Below are 21,620 nucleotides of genomic sequence, written 5' to 3'. Positions count from 1 at the left end.
CAACCGTTTATCAGGGGATTGATTTGCATTTTCCAGGGTCCCAAGGAACCCGAGGAAAATGGTCCCTCCATTTCTGGAGATCCTGAGCTGCATACAGATGGGTTTGGGTGGGTGGAGGGACTCCTGGTTACCTGTTTAAAAACTGAAAAGGTGAGAGATGTGCACACGAATCACCCAGACACCTTTATTTATTTCAGAACCAAGTAAATTTATTGAAACCAAATAACTTTATTTATTTATGGCAAAACTGGAAGAAGAAAACTGGAACGTTCTGCAAAGGCACTACTGCAAACTGCATGCTCGGCATGGTGACCAGGGGAAGTCACCGTGCACGCTGTGTCTATGGGGAAACAGTCCCAACTCAGTTCTTGTTGCTCTTGCCCAGGCTGAGCTTGTCAAACAGGTACTCTGCCAGGCTGGTTTCTGGGGCCCCCATCTTGCGCAGGTTGGTCACGTAGTCGCTCATCTTGCTGATGGCCTTGACTTGCTCGTGCAGGTAGTTGCTCTCCAGGAAGCTGCACAGGTGGGCGTCCTCCTTGTGGGTGGCCAGCTGGTGCAGGTCGAGCAGGCTCTGGTTCACGGTCTTCTCCAGGTGACAGGCGCACTCCATGGCATTCAGGCCGCTCTCCCAGTTGTCGCGGTCAGGCTTCCTGATGTCACGGAGGTGGATGCGACCCCCTCGGTGGTTCTGCAGATCCATCAGCTTCTCAACACGCTCGCTCTCCTGACGGTACTGGCGCAGGAAGAACTCAGCGAAGTTCCCCAGGGCCACGTCATTGCGGTCGAAATAGAAAGCCATCGACAGGTACACGTAGGAGGCGTACAGCTCCAGGTTGATCTGGTTGTTAATGGCGGCCTCGCAGTCGGGGTGGTAGTTCTGGCGCACTGTAGAGGGCGGCGCGGTGGCCATGGCTGGTGGCGCTGGCACCAAGGCGAAGGCGAAGGCACCTCGGGAGTGAGGGCTGTGAGGCCGAAGGCGGTGGTGGCGGGTCCCCGGCGCCTTTTCAGAGTGGGCCAGCAGGCAGGCCTGGCAGCAGTCTCCAGATGTGGCTGGAATGACATCCGTTACTCCGAAGTCCGGGGTTGAATCCGTTATGCAAATCTGTTATGCAAATCCATTACGCGAGAGGGCGTGGTCACGAGGGAGGGGTGAGGGGAGGGGAAGGGTGGCGGGCCGGGCACCGCCTTCAACATTCCATCTGTGCCCGGGTGAAGCCCGAGGCCCAGGGCAACTCCGAGCTGAGTGTATTGAAGCCATTTTTTAAAACAACTCTTTTTAAAATATATTTTTAATATATTTTAATATATTGCTGGGCTTTGTGAATATATTTCATGAAAAAAAGCCATAGGCTTTTTTTACCTGTATTTTTCTTTTCTTAAGAAAAATTTTTGTTTACATTTATTTAATTTTGAGAGACAGAGTGAGACAGAGCGGGGGCGGGGGAGAGGCAGAGAGAGAAGGAGACACCGAATCCGAAGCAGGCTCCAGGCTTCAAGCCAAGCATTCAGCACAGAGCCGGGTTCGGGGCTCAAACCCATGAACCGTGAGATCATGACCTGAGCAGAAGTCGGAAGCTCAACTCACTGAGCCACCCAGATGCCCCCTTACCTGTATTTTTCAAACATTCATAATATAACTCTTGAGATACAATTCATACTATAAAATTCATCTTTTGGAAGTGAATATCTACATAGTTTATAGTATATTCATGGTGTTAGGCAGCCATCACCATGGTCTCATTTCACATTTTCATCACTCCAAAATGAAATTCCCTCCCCTTAAGCTGTCACTCCCCAGAACTGGCTACCCCTAATCTACCTTCTGTCTCTAGAGATTTGCCTCTTCATAATATTTCAAATAAACGGAATCATACAATATGTGGAGTTTTGTGTCTGATTTCTGTACTTATCATAATGTTTCTAATCTTCCTTTTATAATTGCTGAATAGTATTTCATAATACGGATATGTCACATTTTATATATCCTTTCATCAGTTGATAGACATTTGGGTTGTTTCCATTTTGTGGTTATTATGAATAATGTTGCTATGAAGGTTTGTGCGCAAGTATTTGTGTAGACACATTTTTATTCTCTTGGGACTATACCTAGGAGGGAATTGGTAGGTCATATGACAACTCTGTGTTTAATATTTTGAGGAACTGCCGACTCTTTTCCAAAGTGGATGCACCATTTTACATTCTCACCAATGATGTGTGAGGTTTCCAACAGTGTTACTATCTGTTACTGCAAAGTAGGAACCCTTGTGGTTTTGATTCATATTTCTCTAATGACTAATGATGTTGAACATCTTTGTATGTCCTTATTGGCCATTTGTATACCTTCTTTTCTTTTTTAAAATTTTAATTCCAATATGGCTACCATACACTATTATATTAGTTTCGGGTGTACAATATAGTGATTCAATAATTGTGTACATTACTCAGTGCTCATCATGATAAGTGTACTCTTAATCCCCTTCATCTATTTCACTCATTTCCCCTCGCCCGACACCTTCCCATTGGTAACTATCAGTTTGTTCTCTATAGTTGTAAGTCTGGTTTTTTGTGGGGTTTTTTTTTTTTTTTTTTGGTTTTTTTTTTTTTTTTTTTTTTGGTTTGTCTATTTTTTTCTTTCTTTGTTTTGTTTCCAAAATTCCACATATAAGTGAAATCATATGGCATTTGTCTTCCTCTGACTGGCTTATTTTGCTTAGCCTTATACCCTATAGATCCATTCATGCTGTTATGAATAGCAAGATTTCATTCTTTTTTATGACTAATATTTCAAATACATACATACATGTAGATATATACATATATGACCTCTTCTTTCAATCAATGGACATGGGCTGTTTCCATAATTTGGCTGTTGTAGATAATGCTAGTCTAAACATTGAAACATTGGGGTGCATGTATCCCTTTGAATTATTATTTTGGTATTCTTTGGGTAAATGCCTAGTAGTGCAGTTGCTGGATCATAGGATAGTTCTGTGTTGAACTTTCTGAGGAACCTCCACATTATTTTCCAGAGTGACTGCCCCAGTTTGCATTCCCACCAACAATGCAAGAGGGTTCCCCTTTCTCTACATCTTCACCAGCACTTGTTGTTTCTTGTGTTATTCATTTTAGCCATTCTGACAGGTATGAGGTGATGTCTCCTTGTCCTTTTGATTTGCATTTCCCTGTTGATAAGTGATGTTGAGCATCTTTTCATGTTTCTGTTGGCCACCTGTCTGTCTTCTTTAGAAAAATGTCTGTCCATGTATTCTGCTGGCTTCTTAATTGGATTATTTGGGTGTTTTTGGTGTTGAGTTGTAAATCTTTACATATTTTGGATACTAACCCTTTATCAGATATGTCATTTGCAAATATCTTCTCCCATTTAGTAGGTTGTATTTTAGTTTTGCTGATTGTTTCCTTTGCTTTGCTTTTTATTGTGATGTAGTCCTGATTGTTTGTTTTTGCTCTGGTTTCCTTTGCCTCAAGAGATGAATCAAGAAAAATGTTGCTGTGTCCAATGTCAGAAAAAATTACTGCCTCTGCTCCCATTTGCGACTTTTATGGTTTTAGGTCTCACATTTAAAACTTCCAGTTCTAGGGGCGCCTGCGTGGTTCAGTCGGTTAAGCATCCAACTTTGGCTCAGGTCATGATTTTTTGGTTTGTGAGTTCAAGCCCCATGTCGGGCCCTGTGCTGACAGCTTGGAGCCTGGAGCCTGCTTTGGATTCTGTGTCTTCCTCTTTCTCTTCCCCTCCCCCACTCATACTCAGTCTCTCTCATTCAAAAATAAATAAACATAAAAAAAAACCCAAAATAAAATAAAGCTTCTAGTTCTATTCTGTAAATTTATATATCTTTATATCTAAGCCTATGCTAGTATAACACTGTCTTGATTACTGCAGCTTTGTAGTAAGTTTTAAAAGAAGGAAATGAGTCATCCAACTTAATTCTTCTTTTTCAAGATTCTTTTGGCTATTCTGGAGCTTGCCAATTTCTTTCCAAAAAAAGTTAGCTGGGATATTGATAGGGATTGCATTGGATCTGTATATAGTTTGGGGCTCTGTTACTATCTTTACAGTATGAAGTCTTCTGATCCATAAATACGGGGTATTTTTCAATTTATTTAGGTCTAGGATCTTTTCCCTCCCCTCCTCATCCCGAGACAAGGTCTAGGATATTTTTTAATTTAATTTTATTTTTTAGATTTATTTATTTATTTATTTGTTTGTTTATTTTTGAGAGAGAGAGAGAGAGAGAGAGAGCAAGCAGGAGAGACGCAGAGACAGAGGGAGAGCAAGAATCTCAAGCAGGTTCCACACTGTCATTGCATAGTCCAATGTGGGACTCGAACTCACGAACCATGAGATCATGATCTGAGCTGAAATCAAGAGTCAGATGCTTAACTGTCTGAGCCACCCAGGCGCCCACTATGATCTTTTTAAAATACAGATTCTGATTTAGACAGAGACCCAAAGTCTGAATTTCTAAACAAGCTCTCAGGTGATGCCAGACCACACTGTGAGTAACAATGCTATAAAAGGGTGAAGATTTCTACCCTTTGCTGTCTTCACCTGTTTGGCTGCTGTAACACAGCACATAAACTGGGTGGCTTATAAACAACAGAAACGTATTTCTCATAGTTCTGGAGGCTGGTAGTCAAAGATCAGGATGCCAGCACGACTGGGTTCTGGTGAGAACCCTCATCTGCATTACACATGGCCATCTTCTTGCTGAAGGATGCAGGAAGCCTTCCAGTCTCTTTTATAAGGGCAGCAGTCCCATTCACGAGGGCTCCGCTCTCATGATGTAATCACCCCAAAGGCCACACCTCTTAATACCATCACATTGGGTGTTAGGGTTTCAACATAAGAATTTGGAGGGGGGCGGTGCACACATTCAGTCTACAGCATTTATTGAAGTTTGGAGTTAAGAAGACTCATGTATTGGTCTCCACAAGCAGAAATGCCTACTTACACCTCACATACCATGCTTGCAGTAGTGAACACTAGACATAGGTTGGTTTGGAAGAGGGAGAGAGGCCTTTCTCCTATCAGGAAAAATTGTGAAAGACTTTAAAATTGACAAACAAAACCCAACAAACACAGAAAACAAACCATGTCTTTACTGGGTGTCCTTTTTAGAGCACCTTTCGTGGTTATCTCCACCTTTCACTGATTTTGAGCTATTTTAGTACTCCGTAAATTGCAGAAAACTGGTAATAATGCCAGCAGTTCTTGTCCAAAGAAATGCAAGTGAGTTGTGTTAAGTGGAATGCAACTTATTTTGGACTCATTTGGCATCAGTTGGTGCATTTATCTCAACATTCCTTATTGCCTGCCTTGCTACATATGGCTCTTTGAGCTCTCCTTCGGATCACTGCTAACATCTTACTGGTTTTCTCATTAATGAGTTCAATAAATTCTTTGGCATGTAATATCTCATATTTGCAAGAGATTTCAGTTTCTTTTTCTTTATTTATCCTTTAACATTCCCCATTGTCATCCCCACCCCCCTAGGAACATACCAACCCCCACAGGCCTTGTCTTAGTATGGAAAACACTCTTTGGGGCTGCTCACCAGAACAGCTACGAGTCCTGAGAAGTATTGGGGATCCAAAGGCCTAGGATTCCTGGCAGGGATGTGGACTGGAATGGTAGCATCTCTGAGGAGAAGGAGGCAGAGTGCACTCTGGGAAAACAGGGAACCAAAGGAAACCAGTGGGGAAAGGGAGCCCTTAGAGAGTGGGCCACAGGAGGGACCTCATCCAGGATGCTGTAATCCCTGTGGGGCTGAGGCTGGCCCAGGGCATGTTAGGGAGGCCAGAGACGTGGGCATGGGCAGTAAAGGTCTGTAGAGAAGCAGAAGCGGCTGAGGACCAGGGGCATGTTGACAGCTTCCAGGCAAGGGAAGTAGTCAGCAGAGATTTGAGGGGATCTGACATGCTGAGATGCATGATCTGGGTAAAACTAACCCTGGAAGGAGGTAGGAACACGAGCTTTTGCAGCCAGGAGAAAGGATCCCTTCATCAGCACTTTCATGCTTCCCAAGTCACACCCCTGAAAGGAGTGTGGGGACCCACAGAGACTGAGGTTGTGGAATATTTGGGCCTGGGCCATGAACTCTGTTTTCCAGAGAAGCTTCCTTCCGGCTGGCGATCAGAGGTAGGGAAGCTCTAATGCATCTGGCTGGCTCAACCAAAGGGCGTAGGAAAGCTTTGTGGTGGGTACTGATGAGATGTCCAACACCCACATGCATGGCATTCTGAAGAGGAGAATGCACTTTCTGGTCTCCACTTCTTCACTGTTCTGATATCGGGTGGGGTGGAGTGGAAAATTTCAATCTTGAGAGACAAAGCAGAGACCTCTACACTGGAACACACCTGTTGTACATATTGGTGTGTGTGAGCTGATGACGGATAATAGTTCAGTTAAATATACATTTTCTCTAAAGCTGTCGCCTTTCAGTTTTACTCCGTGTACTACATATTCTCCGTTTGCACCTCTGGTGCTATTCTCTGCCCTTCTCCATCTTACTCTGAGCTCTGGAGCCTGACTTGTATGGATTGCATCCATGGGCCCCTGGCCCTCTGGCTCCTGGGTGAGCTCAGCCAATGGGAAGCACTGGCAGGAGATGGGAAAGTAGAACGAGAGGGAGTTTGGGATACTTATTTTCTTTGCTCTCTCTCTTTAGGAAAGGTAATTAAGAGGCAAACCTATTACCGTCTTATAGATCTAGCTCCCTGGGTGAAGGAAGTAGGACCATTCTCAGGATGGGCTTTCTGCAAACACTGCTCACTTCAGAGAAATTTACCCCAAAGAACAGGTTTTCTTTGGGTCAGGTTTAATGCATAGCCTAAGAAATTCATGAGGACCCAGACTCCAGTATGCAGCTGGGCATTGCTTCAGTTCAGAGAATAAATGGAACAGACTAAATAGAAATAAAGAAGAAATCTTTACATCTACAACAGTCTCAGGCAACAAAACAGTAGCCCAAGTGAAGCTGCCACCCAGGATTCGGACTCCACTTGTGTAGCTTGTGGATCTTTCTAGTTCTTGACCCCCTTGTTTCCTTAGGTGAATGGTGCTTTGGTTACCCCTCACCTAATTAGTAGGCCTATGACAAAGAGAAACAGGAAACAGGAAGCACAGAGAGTTATTTTCTACTTGTTGGTAGCCATGTTAAAAAGTCTGGTAAAGAGGGGGCTCGGTGGTTACGTGGCTCACTTACCCCTTTGATTCTTGATTTTGGCTCAGATCATGATCTTGCGGTTTGTGGGATCAAGGGCTGCATCGGGCTCTGTGCTGACAGCGCAGAGCCTGCTTGGGATTCTCTCTCTCCTAGCTCTCTACCCCTCACCCTCCTCCCCAAATAAATAAACAAACATTAAAAAACACTGTTTTTTAAAAAGTCTGGTTAGGGGTGCCTGGGCGGCTCAGTCGGTTAAGCGGCCAACTTCAGCTCAGGTCATGATCTCATGGTTCGTGGGTTCAAGCCCCGCATCAGGCTCTGTGCTGACAGCTAGTTCAGAGCCTGGAGTCTGCTTCAGAGTATGTGTCTCCCTCTCTCTCTGACCCTCCCCTGCTCATGCTGTCTCTATCTCTCTCTCAAATAAAATATAAAAATAAAATAAAAATAAAAATAAAAAAAGTCTGGTTAGGAAAGATGCTGAGTTAGTATGGTTTGAGGATTAACTGTTTATTTCAAGTAAAACCTCATCCTTCCTTGCTCACCTTCTAGTGCCCATGATCAGAGCTATTGTAGACAGCTCTGCACAGTGCTGCCTCGGCAAGTCCAATTAATGATGCACAAGAGGGATTATAGATGCTGGCTATTTATTGGCTAACTCTTAATCATTTACTACAGACGGGAAAATGTAACCCTCAATTGCAGATGGCCAAAAGGAGATTTTAAAAGTTTTCTTTGCTTGTTACCTTTTCTAAATAAATGACGAATAATTTTTCTTTTGTGATCTTCAATTCCTTCATAGAAAATATGAGGCGTAATAGTCAGGATAGGGAAAGCTATGTTGTAGTAACAAACCAGACCTAAAAAACTCAATGACTGAAGACAATATGTATTTTTTGCTTACATCACAGTCTGACACAGGTGACCCTCTTTCATGGCTCTCCGCCAATGGTTAACTTACCATTGCAGGCTAATTTCTATCCTTTATCTTCCCAGAATTCTTCCCTTCCAACTGCACATAGGGAAACAAGAAGCCTGGAGACCTCCCATTTACTCTTGTATTGCCCTGGGCCAGAAATCATATTCACGTCAGCCCAAACTGACTTCAAGGAGGGTGGGAAATGTAGGGGGAAATATGTGGTATTCAGTGAGCAAAATTTTCTGTCATCCATGTTTTATCCATTTCTCTTAGTTATTTTATTTTTTTAATGTTAATTGTGAGAAAGAGAAGGAGAGGAAGAGGGGTAGTAAGAGAGGGAGAGAGAGAATTCCAAGCAGGCTCCACACTGTCAGTTCAGCCGAAATCAAGAATCAGGTGCTTAACCGACTGAGCCACCTAGGTGCCCCTCTATTATTTAAAAAAAAGTTATTTAGAACTCACATTGTTGACCAATGTTATTTGCTTACTTATTAGAGTGTGATTATAGCAAGAATTCTTCTGAAAAACGTTTACCACTGTGTGTATGCACATGTGTGAGCCTACTAAGCAATATAACTTGTGTGGTCCCATTTCTTTCTTGTGTGTGTGTGTGTGTGTGTGTGTGTGTGTGTGGTCCCATTTCTGTATAATTGCTTCTGTGATGTTTCTCTCCCATCTCAAGTCCTAGTTTGACATTCACACTCAGATCCACCACCATCTCCTACCTAAAAGCTCTTCTCTCTGAAGTGAACACAGACTCCTCTGAAGATCTATAGGGGTTAGTGCCCACACAATTAGCATGGCAGTCAATCACGGACCACCCCTTGATGGCTTCTCTTTAATTGCATTGACCTCTTAATCCTCTCCTTTTCTATTGTGTCCCTTTGGTGCAATGTTGTCCTGACTTATAACCTCTCGGAGGGCAAATGCCCTTTCTTCACCTCCAAAGCATGCAACAAGATAGAATAGCACAGACTAGGTGCTCAAAAACCATGGGCTGATTTAATCCGATTTAATTGGATTGATACAGTCAGAAAATATGTATTAAGCTTCTAAGTATGATGTTCTAGGATCTATGCAAAGAATTGTGGGTAGAGAGATGATTAAAACATAGTGCCTATCCTCAAGAGGCGTTCAGAATTTTAAAGATAGAACGAATTCAAACCAATAGAGTGTGGTAGCTAGTCTCCAATCGTGGCTCCAACAATTCCTTCCCTCCCAGTTTGAGAGTGCTGCTCCTCATTTAGAGTTGACACTTATTTTTGCTGCCCAGTGACTACGTTGGCCAGTAGAATGTGTTAGGAAGCAGCATTCTGGGACTTCTAAGAGCATTGGTAGAATTGTCTTCTTTCCACTCACAAGTTTTTGCCCCCTTCGTCTGAATTCCAGTCTCCCTCTGAATCCAGCCACCATGTTGTGAAAAGACCAAACCACGTGAAGTGGCCACAAGGAAGGGAAAAGAGGCTGAGTTCCCAGCCAATGGCCGACCTCAACTGGCAGCCATGAGTGAGGCATTTTAGATGTTCCAGATGACCACGCCCCTCGCTCACACTGCGTGGAGCAGAACCAGTTCATACACAGAATTATAACATTATAATTAATACAGTGGTTGTTTTAAACCACTATGTTCTGTCGGTGAAGGGGGTTGATTTGTAGGAAAAGAGAACTGAAACTCAGGGTCAGAAAGTTTTACCAGTGTAATGGGTCCACACAAGAAGGAAAAGGATGAAGGAAGCTCAGGAATGCCTTCTGAGAGCTGACGTTTGAGCTGATGAGTAAAAATACCCCGGCAGAACTAAACAGAAGGGCTTTCCAGTTAGTGCCCCCACATGAAGAAAAACAACAGAAGTGTGAAACTGTGCGGCACGTACAGAGAACTATAAGCAGTTTGTGATGGGTGGCGGGTGAATGCAAGTGGGAGCTACAGGTATTTTGAGAGAAATCTGAAAACCCAGGAGCCCTGCTCTGGGATTGATTCTCTGCCCAATGGAGTGCTTGGGACTTTTCAGAACAGAAGAATGTCCAAGTCTGATTTTTGTCTCCGACTGCTGTGGCATGAGTGAGAGGTAGATCAGAGGGGCATGACGCTAAGGGGAGAAGAACAGCCAGGCAGCTTCTGCAGTGACTCGGGGCCAGGGGCGGGGGGAGGGGAGGCACGGAGTGGCACAGAGGCTAGGGAAATGGAGAGGAAGGACAGGACACGAATGTCACTGAGGTGGAAAATCAATAGCATTTGAAGATGGATGCAGGTAATGAGGGAAAGAGAGGAATTGGACCCCCAGCTGTGAGGCTTTGAGTCACCATTGTCGACACTGGCAAACACAGCTGAGCAAGGAGGTGGGGGAAGAATGTGGAGACCTGGGTTTTAACCCAGCTCTGTGAATTCTGGAACATCCAAGAGGCACTGGCGGACGGTGGCTACTGGGTTCAAAGCTCGGGTGAAAGGGCTAAATTAACATAGTAAACTTAAAAAAAAAAGTTGTCCAGGACCTGTGCCAAAGTGAAGCTCCTTTGTGGGTGTTTATCCTGTTATAAAGTAGTAGCGTTTTAGAGAAGAGCATCTCTGAAAGATAGCGTGTTAGTAGCCAGGACCCCGGAGAGCTGATGTAACCAGTAAGAGGAAGGCTAGGACTTAAGTTTTCCATTAGCAATGATGGGTTGAGGAGAGCTACTGACATTGCAATCCAGGCTCCTTTGTGGCCAATTTGACTCAATTTGTCCCGAGACCGCAATTGTGGGTGTAGTTTGTGGCTGCGAAGGATTTTCTGTGTGTGTGAAGCTAACTGACCCACCTGGGCTGAGGCTCAGCCTTGGCCTCGTTAGACCTACTCTCCAGACACCTGAGCCAGCTCCCGCCTAGGGTCACTTGCTCTGCCAGTCATCCTAATCCTGTGATGCATCTAAGGGTGTGCAGCACAGGGAATTTTGAGGTTTTAGAAGAGGTCTGAGAGCTCACCACAGTTTTGGGAGTCCAAAGAGCCCAACTTGGTGCTCCTTAAGTAGGTGATTATTTAGAAGGCAAATGGAAACTTTTAGGCATGCACCTGAAGCTTCCTGGGTTCTGGTGGGGGAGGGGCACGTACGCTGTCCCCATTGCGTGTATGTCAAGAGCCTGGTTTGACCCCAGCAGGTAAGTTGTGGCAGATCGGTGTGCGTGTTATAAATGGAATTTGACTACTTTTTTAAAAAAAAAAAAGTTTATTTATTTTTGAAAGAGAGGGAGAGACAGAGTGTGAGTGGGGGAGGGGCAGAGAGAGAGGGAGACACAGAGTCCAAAGCAGGCTCCAGGCTCTGAGCTGTCAGAGACAGAGCCGGACACGGGGCTCCAACTCACAAACTGAGAGATCACGACCTGAGATCAACCGACACCCAGGCGCCCCGGAATTTTACTATTTTAATGAGTCCTGAGAAGAGCACTTTAGGCATTTGATCTGAATCTGGACCAGCCTGTTTGCTTATTAGTTTCTATTTCTGTACAATTACCTTACCCTGGGACAAACTTCAATTATGTTGTTAAGTTATGCAATTTCCCCCTCCTGGCCGTGCCTATCCCATACAGGAGTGTCTGTACGTTCACGTAATCTGTAAATGTGTAAGGAGACACCTCCCATCAGGGTCCTGACAGCTCAGGGCCTTGCTTTTGCTAGGTGTCCGTTGCGCAGCAGGAAGGAGGACCTGTTCGTTACTGCCACACAGAGATCCAGACTGATGACGGCAGTGTCACCACACTAGTGGAACAGAAACATGGCCGACTGCACATGGGCTGGTACATTTTATTGGCCAAAGACAATCACATGCTCCGATGTCAGAGGGGACCGAGAAATGCGACCTCATCACATGCCTGGGAAGTGGTGACCTGAGACTGTTTGGTGAACGAACACTCCAAATGATTTCCGTCATTTTATTTCCTACGTTCTCCGGCACAGAGGTCACTGGCGCCCTGTGCCCATTGCGCTGTGCCCGTAGCTCTCCGGACTCGCTCCCCCCACCCCTGGGAGTGGAATGCACTCCGGGGATAGGTAGCTGACGGCTTGGGACTGGATGCATAGGGCGGCCGGGTAGGTGGACAGGCTGTGCTCCTTAGTGTCATCTGCTGTGCCGGGGAAGGCATTTGCAGTGTGTGGGACAGCAGCAGCCCTGAAGCCAAGCTCTTCTCTTGTCACCGTGCCGTGCAGAGGCTGTAGGTTCCAGGGCTTGTCAAACCGCAGCTGCAGGGAGAGCACCGCTCCTCTCTCTTGCTACGTCTTCATCTCTCGCGCGATCATTTTCATTACTGATTAGTTAACTCAAGGACACTTTGGGATATATGCTGCAAAGAAGATGTTATCCTAAAGAGAATTGCTCTGTGTCCCCACTTGTGGGCAGTGGAAGTCAGTCCGTGGGCAGTACCTCGTAGCAGTGGCGGCTGCAGACATAGCTGCACAGAAAGGACAAAATAGAAAATAAAGAGGAAAGACCAAAGCCACAGGGTCTTGCCTTTGAATTTTTATCATTATTTTTTTCCTCTTCGTTCAATATAAAGTGAAAAACAGTTGTGAAGTAAAAAAAATCTTGTATTTTGTAGGAAACCCTTTTTAAGAAAGTTTGGAGTTATTTTCATAATTAATTCTCATCCATTACCCCTGACTCCCAGATGTGGCACATGCATTTTATAGATGAGTTCTCAGAGCGCTGGCTGGTTAAGGTACAAAGTCATGAGGTGAATGACTGTAGTTTCAGGATGGCTGTCTTTTAGGGTTTACAACTTAGCCTTCACCTTTCCTGTGGTAATAAATCCATGGGTTTAATTTCAGCAGTGAGTTTGAACTTGTTTTTGGGTATAATAGGCAATGCTTTGAAACTGAGATTTCGGTCAGTTTCCTTCAGCCTGTTTATCAGTGACATGTCCTATATTTGGTTGAATATTTGTCGTGAGGTTTAGGGGGATAGCAGGAATTAAAGATGGAAGGTAGCTCATTTCTACTGAATACTGTATGATATCAACTTTTCAGAGCCCTTTGTTTAGGAAATGTCAAGGCCATGCTCACCCAGAGTGAGTGGGAATTGAGTGTGGCTGTGCAGCGGCACCCACATCCAAGTTGAACGAGAAGGGTTTAGGCTGACATTTTTCTACTTCCAACTTTCTGGCTCCCCAGATTTTAAAGGTAATGGTCCAGTGTATCATCGATGAGATACTGTTTTAGCTTTATTTTTTTAATGTTTATTTATTTTTGAGAGGGAGTGCATGTGTGAGAGAGAATGGGGAGGGGCAGAGAGAGAAAGAGGGAGACAGAGGATCTGAAGTGGGCTCTGCGCTGACAGCAGACAGCCCGATGTGGGGCTTGAATTCCTGACATCATGACCTGAGCCGAAGTTAGATGCTCAGCCGACTGAGCCACCTAGGTGCCCTCTATTTTAGCTTTAGAATTGTTAAAACACAATGCCAAGTATTGGTGAGGAAGTGGTGAGGATATAAAATGGTACAACCACTTTGGAAAATAGTACGGCAGTTTCTTATAAAGTTAAATGTGGACCTACCCTGTGACTTAGAAATTCTATTCCTAAGTATGTACGATGTGAACTAGAACACCTGTACACTAAAAGACCCGTAGAGGGTGCCAGGTGGCTCAGTCAGTTAAGTGTCTGACTCTTTTATTTTAAAGTTTATTTATTTATTTTGAGAGAAAGAGAGAGACAGAGCATGAGGAGAACAGAGGGAGAGCGAATCCCAAGCAAGATCTACACTGTTAGTGCAGATCCCAATGCAGGGTTTGAACCCACAAACCGTGAGATCATGACCTGAGCAGAAACCAAGAGTTGATGCTTAAATGACTGAGCCGCCCAGGCGTCCCAAGCATCAGACTCCTGACTTTGGCTCAGGTCATGATCTTCCCTTTCATGAGTTCAAGCCTCATATCAGGCTCCTCACTGACAGCATGGAGCCTGCTTGGGATTCTCTCTCTCCTGCTCTCTCTGCCCTTACCCAGCTTGTGCTCTCCCTCTCTCTCTCAATACAGATAAAAATAAACTTTAAAAAAGCTGTAATATCTAAGAAAAAGAACTATAAAAGAATGCTCATGGCAGCTTCATTCATAATAAATATCCTCACATTGGAAATAAGTCAGATGTCCATCAGTAGGTGAATGGATATGTAAATTGTGGTTTATTCATACAGTTCTATAATACTGAACAATAAAAGGAACGAGCCACAGATGCGCTCAACAATATGTATGAATCTCTAATAGCCTGTGTTGAGCAAGAGAATTCTAAATAAAATACTATATATTTTGACTTCCATGAAGTTCAAGAGATGGCCAAACTAAGGTATGGCTATAAAAGTTAGAAAGTGGTTGTCTTTGGCAGGGAGATTGACTAGAAAGGAATGTAAGGGAACTTTCTAGGATGATGGAAACATTCATAAAGTTAATGAGGATGGTAGTTAGGATGGTGTTAAAGCTCATCAAGCTGTCTTTTTAAAATCTGTAGTTTTAGGGTACACTCTGCTCTGATTAAAAAAAAAAATACAAAATCGATTCAAGGTATCAGACTTCAGGGACCCCTGACCTAACCTGTACTCTGCAGTTGTTCTCACTTATTTTCCTCAGGGAATATTGAAGAGATGCGTCCTAGACCTTGGTCAGTTGAGTCAGCGAAATCCATTTTCACGGTCCCAACTTTACTTCCTTCCAGGGAGAGCATAAGAATGAGAGTGGGGTTTCAGTCACCACAGGGGGTTGGCCAGCCTTGGCTTCGCTTATCTCCTGTTAACAGCTCCTGGTCACCATAGTGGCTGGGCCCAGGTACAGGAAAGCTCCCTCTTTGACTACTTAGCATCACTAGGAATACATGATGTCGTGACAGATTAAAGTCAAACTGCTGGCCCTCCAGGGGCTGAAAATGGAAGGCCCTCCCTGCTCTTCGCCTTCCGCGCATCAGCGTCGTTCTGGCCGGTGAAAGAGCTGTGTCAGGTACGGGCCACGCTGTGGTCACTGCAGACACAGAGGTGCAGAAAGAGGGCAGAGGGAAGGAAGGGTGACAAATATGGTCCCTTTTAATGCCACAATGGATCGCATTAGAAGCTTGCAGAGGCACTGGGTTGGTATCTAGCCTGCATTTCCTGAAATGTGAAACTTGCACGAGTAAAGGAGGAAAAATCCGCCCATTGTCTGATAGGCTGCCTTGGAATGCTGTTAAGAATTAGGTCTTTCTTTTTTTCTCTTTTGGTCCTTCATGCTTTCTAACTTTCTGAAAATGAACAGCCGCCACTATGACCTGTTATCTTTTTATATCGTGTTAAGTATTTACATTTTTATACATTTGCAACCATGAATGAGATAAATTTTATTTTTCCCTCTCCCTGCATTTTTTTATTTTATATTATTTTTTAATAGTTTATTGTCAACTTGGTTTCTATATAACACCCAGTGCTCATCCCTACAAGTACCCTCCTCCCTGCCCATCTCCCCCCTTCCCATCCCCCCCACCCCATCAGGGCTCAGTTTGTTCTCAGCATTCAAGACTCTCTCATGGTTTGCCTCCCTCCCTCTCCCCCACTATTTTTCTCCTTCTTCTCCCCTATGGTCCTATGTTAAGTTCCTCCTAATCCTCCTATACGTGCAAACATATGGTATTTGTTCTTCTCTGCCTGACTTATTTCGCTCAACCTAACACCCTCAAGTTCCATCCATATAGCTACACATGGCCAGATTTCATTCTTTCTCATTGCCATTTTTCGGGTGTGGAGTTTGGTGAGTTCCTTTATCTGATATGTCATTGGCAACTATCTTTTCCCATTCCATCGGTTGCCTATTAGTTTTATGGATTGTTTCCTTTGCCGTGCAGAAGCTTTTCATCTTTATGAGGTCCCAGTAGTTCATTTTTGCTCTTGATTCCCTTGCCTTTGGGGCTGTGTCAAGTAAGAAATTGCTGCGATTGAGGTCAAGGAGGTTGTTTCCTGCTTTCTCCTCTAGGATTTTTGAGGTTTCTTGTCTCACTTTCAGGTCCTTTATCCATTTTGAGTTTATTTTTGTGTACGGTGTGAGAAAATGATCTCGTTTCATTCTTCATGTTGCTGTCCAGTTCTCCCAGCACCATCTGTTAAAGAGGCTTTTTTTCATTGGATACTCTCTCCCACTTTGTCAAAGATTAGTTGGCCGTACATTTGTGGGTCCAATTCTGAGTTCTCTATTCTATTCCATTGGTTTATATGTCTGTTTTTGTGCCAATACCATACTGTCTTGATGATGACAGCTTTGTAGGAGAGGCTAAAGTCTGGAATGGTGATGCCTCCCATTTTGGTTTTCTTCTTCAATACTACTTTGTCTATTTGGGGTCTTTTGTGGTTCCATACAAATTTGAGGATAGTTCTAGTTTTGAGAAGAATGCTGGTGCAGTTTTGATTGAGACTGCATTGATTTGGGTAGTAATGGCATTTTAACAATATTTATTCTTCCGATCCATGAGCATGGAATGTTTTTCCATTTCTTTATGTCTTCTTCAACTTCCTTCATAAGTTTTCTATAGTTTTCATCATACAGATCTCCTATATCTTTGGTTAGGTTTATTCCTAGGTATTTTATGTTTTTTTGTGCAATTGTGAATGGGATCCTTTTCTTGATTGCTCTTTCTGTTGCTTCATTGTTTGTGTATAAAAATGCAACCAATTTCTGTATGTTGATTTTGTATCCTGCAACTTTGTTGAATTCATGGATCAGTTCTAGTAGGCTTCTGGTGGAGTCTGTTGGGTTTTCTATGTAGAGTATCATGTCGTCTGCAAAAAGTGAGTTTGACTTCCTCTTTGCCAATTCTGATGCCTTTTATTTCCTTTTGTTGTCTGATGGCTGATGCTAGGACTTCCAGCACTATGTGAAACAACAGTGGTGAGAGTGGACTTCCCTGTCGTGTTCCTGTTCTCAGGGGAAACACTCAGTTTTCCCCGTTGGGGATGATGTTAGCTGAGGGCTTCTCATAGATGGCTTTTATGATGTTTAGGTAAGTTCCTTCTATCCCGACTTTCTCAAAGGTCTTCATTAAGAAGGGATGCTGTATCTTGTCAAATGCTTTTTCTGCATCTATTGACAGGATCATATGGTTTTTATCTTTTCTTTTGTTGATGTGATGTATCACATTGATTGATTTGCGAATATTGAACCAGCCCTGTAACCCAGGAATGAATCCCACTTGATCATGGTGGATGGTTCTTTTTTTTTTTTTTTATGTTTTTTATTTCTAGGAGAGAGAGAGAGACAGCGTGAGCAGGGGAGGGTCAGAGAGAGAGGGAGTCACAGGCTCTGAAATAGGCTCCAGGCTCTGAGCTGGCAGTCAGCACAGAGCCCGACGCGGGGCGCGAACCCACGAACCGCGAGATCAAGACCTAAGTGAAAGTCGGACGCTTAACCGACCAAGCCACCCAGGCGCCCCGGTGGATAGTTCTTTTCATGTGCTGTTGAATTCAATTTGCAAGTATCTTGTTGAGGATTTTTACATCTGTATTCATCAAGGATGTTGGCCTGTAGTTCGCTTTTTTTGCTGGGTCTCTGTCTGGCTTGGGAATGAAAGTGATGCTGGCTATATAAAATGAGTCCAGAAGTTGTCCTTCGATTTCTATTTTTTGGAACAGCTTGAGAAGAATGGGTATTAATTCTGTTTTAAATGTCTGGTAGAATTTCCAAGGGAAGCCATCTGGCCCAGGGCTCTTATTTCTTGGGAGATTTTTGATAACTGATTCAATTTCTTCACTTGTTATGGGTCTGTTCAGATTTTTTATCTCTTCTCGTGTGAATTTTGGTAGTGAGTGTGTGTTTAGGAATTTGTCCATTTCTTCTAAGTTGTCCAATTTGTTGGCATATAATTTTTTATAGTATTCCCTGATAGTTGCTTGTATTTCTGAGGGGTTGGTTGTAATAAGTCCGTTTTCACTTGTGATTTTGTCTATTTGAATGATCTGTTTTCTTTTTGAGACACCTGGCTAAAGACTTGTCAAGTTTGTTTATTTTTTCAAAAACACAACACTTGGTTTCATTGATATGTTCAACTGTTTCTTTGGTTTCTATATTGTTTATTTCTGCCCTTATTTTTATTATTTCTCTTCTCCTGCTGGGTTTGGAGTGCTCTTGTTTCTCTGCCTCTAGTTCCTTCAGGTGCGCTCTTAGATTTTGTACTTGAGCTTTTTCTAATTTCTTGAAATAGGCTTGGAATGCAATGTACTTTCCTCTTAGGAATGCCTTTGCCGCATCCCATAGAGTTTGGATTGTATTTTCATTTTCATTTGTTTCCATATATTTTTAAATTTCTTCTCTTATTGCCTGATTGGCCCATTTATTCTTTAGTAGGGTGTTCTTTAACCTCCTTGTTTTTGGAGGTTTTCCAGACTTCTTCCTGTGATTGATTTCAAGTTTCATAGCATTGTGATCTGAAAGTGTGCATGGGATAATCTCAATTCATTTATATTTATTGAGGGCTGCTTTACGTCCCAGTATGTGATCTATCTTGGAGAATGTGCCATGCACACTTGAGAAGAAAGTGATTTCCCTGGCCTCAGGATGTAGAGTTCTAAATATATCTGTCAAATCCTTCTGGTCCAATGTGTCATCCAAGTCCATTGTTTCTTTAGTGATTTTCTGTCTAGTTGATCTATACATTGCTGTAAGTGGAGTATTAAAGTCCCCTGCTATTAGTACATTCTTATCCATAAGATTGTTTCTGTTTGTGATTAATTGTTTTATATATTTAGGTTCTTCCATATTCGGTGCATAGACATTTATAATTGTTAGCTCTTCCTGATGGATAGACCCTGTAATTATTATATGATGCCCTTCTTCATCCCTTGTTACTGTCTTTACTTTAAAGTCCAGTTTGTCTGATATAAGTATAGCTACTCCAGCTTTCTTTTGACTTCCAGTAGCACGATAGATATTTCTCCATCCCCTTACTTTCAATCTGAAGGTGTCTTCCAGTCTAAAGTGAGTTTCTTGTAGACAGAAAATAGATGGGTTTTGTTTTTTTTATCCATCCTGACATCCTATGTCTTTTGATTGGGGCATTTAGTCCATTTACATTCAGTGTTATTATTGAAAAATATGGGTTTAGAGTCATTATATCCTTTGTGGGATTCATGCTTGTGGTGGTGTCTCTGGTACCTTGTGTTCCTTGCAACATTTCCCTCAGAGAGTCCCCCTCAGGATTTCTTGTAGTGCTGGTTTAGTGGTGACAAATTCTTTCAATTTTTTGTTTATTTGGAAAGACTTTTATCTCTCCTTCTATTCTGATGACAGGCTTGCTGGATAGAGGATTCTTGGCTGCATATTTTTTCTGTTCATCACATTGAAGATCTCCTGCCATTCCTTTCTGGGCCTACCAAGTTTCAGTAGATAGGTCTGTCACCACTCTGATAGGTTTCCCTTTGTATGTTAGGGCCCTTTTCTCCCTAGCTGCTTTCAGAATTCTCTCTTTGTCCTTCTATTTTGCCAGTTTCGCTATGATATGTCATGAAGAAGATCGATTCAAGTTACATCTGAGGGGAGTTTTCTCTACCCCTTGGATTTCAGTGTCTCTTTCCTTCCCCAGATTGGGGAAGTTCTCTGCTATAATTTGTTCAAGGACTCCCTCAGCACCTTTCCCTCTCTTTTCCTCTTCTGGGATTCCTTTGATATGGATATTATTCTGTTTGATTGTATCACTGAGCTCTCGAACTCTCCTTTCGTGTTCCTGCATCAGTTTATCTCTCTTTTTCTTGGCTTCCTCTTTTTCTTTAATTGTGTCTTCTAAATCAGTTATTCTCCTTTCTGCCTCTTCAATCCATGCATTGGACGCCTCCATTTTATTATGCACCTCATTTATAACATTTTTAAATTCATCACAACTATTTTTTATGCTCCATAGTCTTTGTGGCAATAGTTTCTCAGATCTTCCATGCCTTTTTCAAGCCCAGCGATTAATTTTATGATTATTGTTCCAAATTCTTGTTCAGTTATGTTGCTTATATCTGTTTTGAGCAGTTCTTTAGCTGTCATTTCTTCCTGGTATTTCTTTGGAGGAGAGTTCTTCCGTTTCATCATTTTGGTTAGCTTTCTATCTCTTGTTAGTTTTAAAAGCTTGTTATGCACTCTGCACCTGTGAGTACTGCTGTACTAAAGAAGGCTCTTTGACTGTCCCGGGCCTGTCCATTCAGAAAGTATTCTTTGAATGGTGTCTCTCGGTCTCTCTTGTTGAGACCTTGCTTATTTTATATCCCTGCTCGTAGTGGTATTTGGGACTCTCCACCATGTGTACTTTGGCTTGTTTCTTGAGGTAGCCCTGTGAGACCCCCTCCGCCTTCCTCGCCATAGCCCCGACGCTGCTGAATGAGATACATTTTAAAAAGGTGGATGTTATAGGTGCTAAAAAGAAGCCTATGCAGTTATTTAAAGCGAAGGTATTTTGAAAAACGAACCTGTTTAGAGTACACAAACCTTCCCTTTGACTATTAGAGCAAGTGTGAAAATCAGTGGGTTTATTTTATTTTTAAAGTTTATTTATTTATTTTGAGAAAGAGGGAGAGAGGGAGCGGCAGAGGAAGCAAGAGATTGAGAATCCCAAGCAGGAATCTCAAGGCTGGGCTCGACTCAGGGCTCAACTCACGGCTCCAGCTCACAAACTGTGAGATCATGACCCAAGCAGAAATCAAGAGTCAGATGCTTAATGGACTGAACCACTCAGGCACTCCATCTGTGGGTTCCTTTTAAAAGTTCACCTAATGGAGCCTGAGTGGCTCAGTCCTTTAAGACTTTGGCTCAGCTCATGATCCGATGGTTCATGAGGTCGAGTCCCTCTTTGGGTCAGCCTGAGCCCTGCTTCAGGTGAACATGAGCCCTACTCTGGGTTAGCCCTGCTTCTCTCTCTCTCTCCCTCCTGCTCTTTCTCTCTCTCTGCCACTTGCTTACTTATGCCTTGTCTCTGTCTCTCTCTCAAAAAAAGTTAACTTAAAGTTTGATTTGATCTGGCTTTCATATTGTGACATCGTTGACCCCCAACAGACAGCACTCTTCTGTGTTCATGCTCTTGGATATTCCCCACCCCCACCTTTGACTCTGGGGTTGGCATGTGACTAGCTTTGGCCAGTGGGAAATGAGCAAGTGTGATGCACACAGAAGCTCGGATAAGCATTTACACACTGGGGCCTGTCCTCTTATGAAGCTTGCTCTTGGAACCCAGCCACCAGGCTGTGAGGAAGTCCACGTGGCCACATGGAGAGTCGTCTATGGAAGACAACAAAGGCGCCTGGCCAACCGTGAGCCCCAGCTTGCCAGCTCTGTGAATGGGGCCGTCATGGACATGGTCCCTCCAACCCCCCAGTGGGGCCTTCCCCCTGATTCCACGTGGGCCGGACATGAGCTTCCCCGGCAAGCCCTGCCCCAATTGCAGATCTGTGAACAAATGAATGGTGGTTGTTGATTCTGGTCATTAAGTTTTGGGGTGGTTTGTTACGTATGCATGAAATGGTACCTCAGCTATTTTATGTATGGATTCGATCTAGGTGTCTGTCACCTGCCCCCCCCCCC

The 21,620-nt window shown here is 43.4% G+C and overlaps 1 protein-coding gene across 1 annotated transcript; it reads right to left on the bottom strand.

The window, feature by feature from the left end:
- Nucleotides 1-255: 255 nt before the first annotated feature.
- On the bottom strand, nucleotides 256-1,058 carry LOC120242826 (ferritin heavy chain-like). The gene has a single exon (XM_039248784.1). It carries the CDS (start codon nucleotides 908-910, stop codon nucleotides 362-364), a length of 549 nt encoding a protein of 182 aa, XP_039104715.1. The 5' UTR covers nucleotides 911-1,058; the 3' UTR covers nucleotides 256-361.
- Between the last annotated feature and the right edge of the window lie 20,562 nt (nucleotides 1,059-21,620).

Source organism: Hyaena hyaena, unplaced genomic scaffold (assembly GCF_003009895.1).
Source record: "Hyaena hyaena isolate Hyena2069 unplaced genomic scaffold, ASM300989v1 scaffold_318, whole genome shotgun sequence".
NCBI lineage: Eukaryota > Metazoa > Chordata > Mammalia > Carnivora > Hyaenidae > Hyaena > Hyaena hyaena.
Note: the sequence above shows the minus strand (reverse complement) of the source record. Positions and strands in the feature narration are given on the sequence as shown.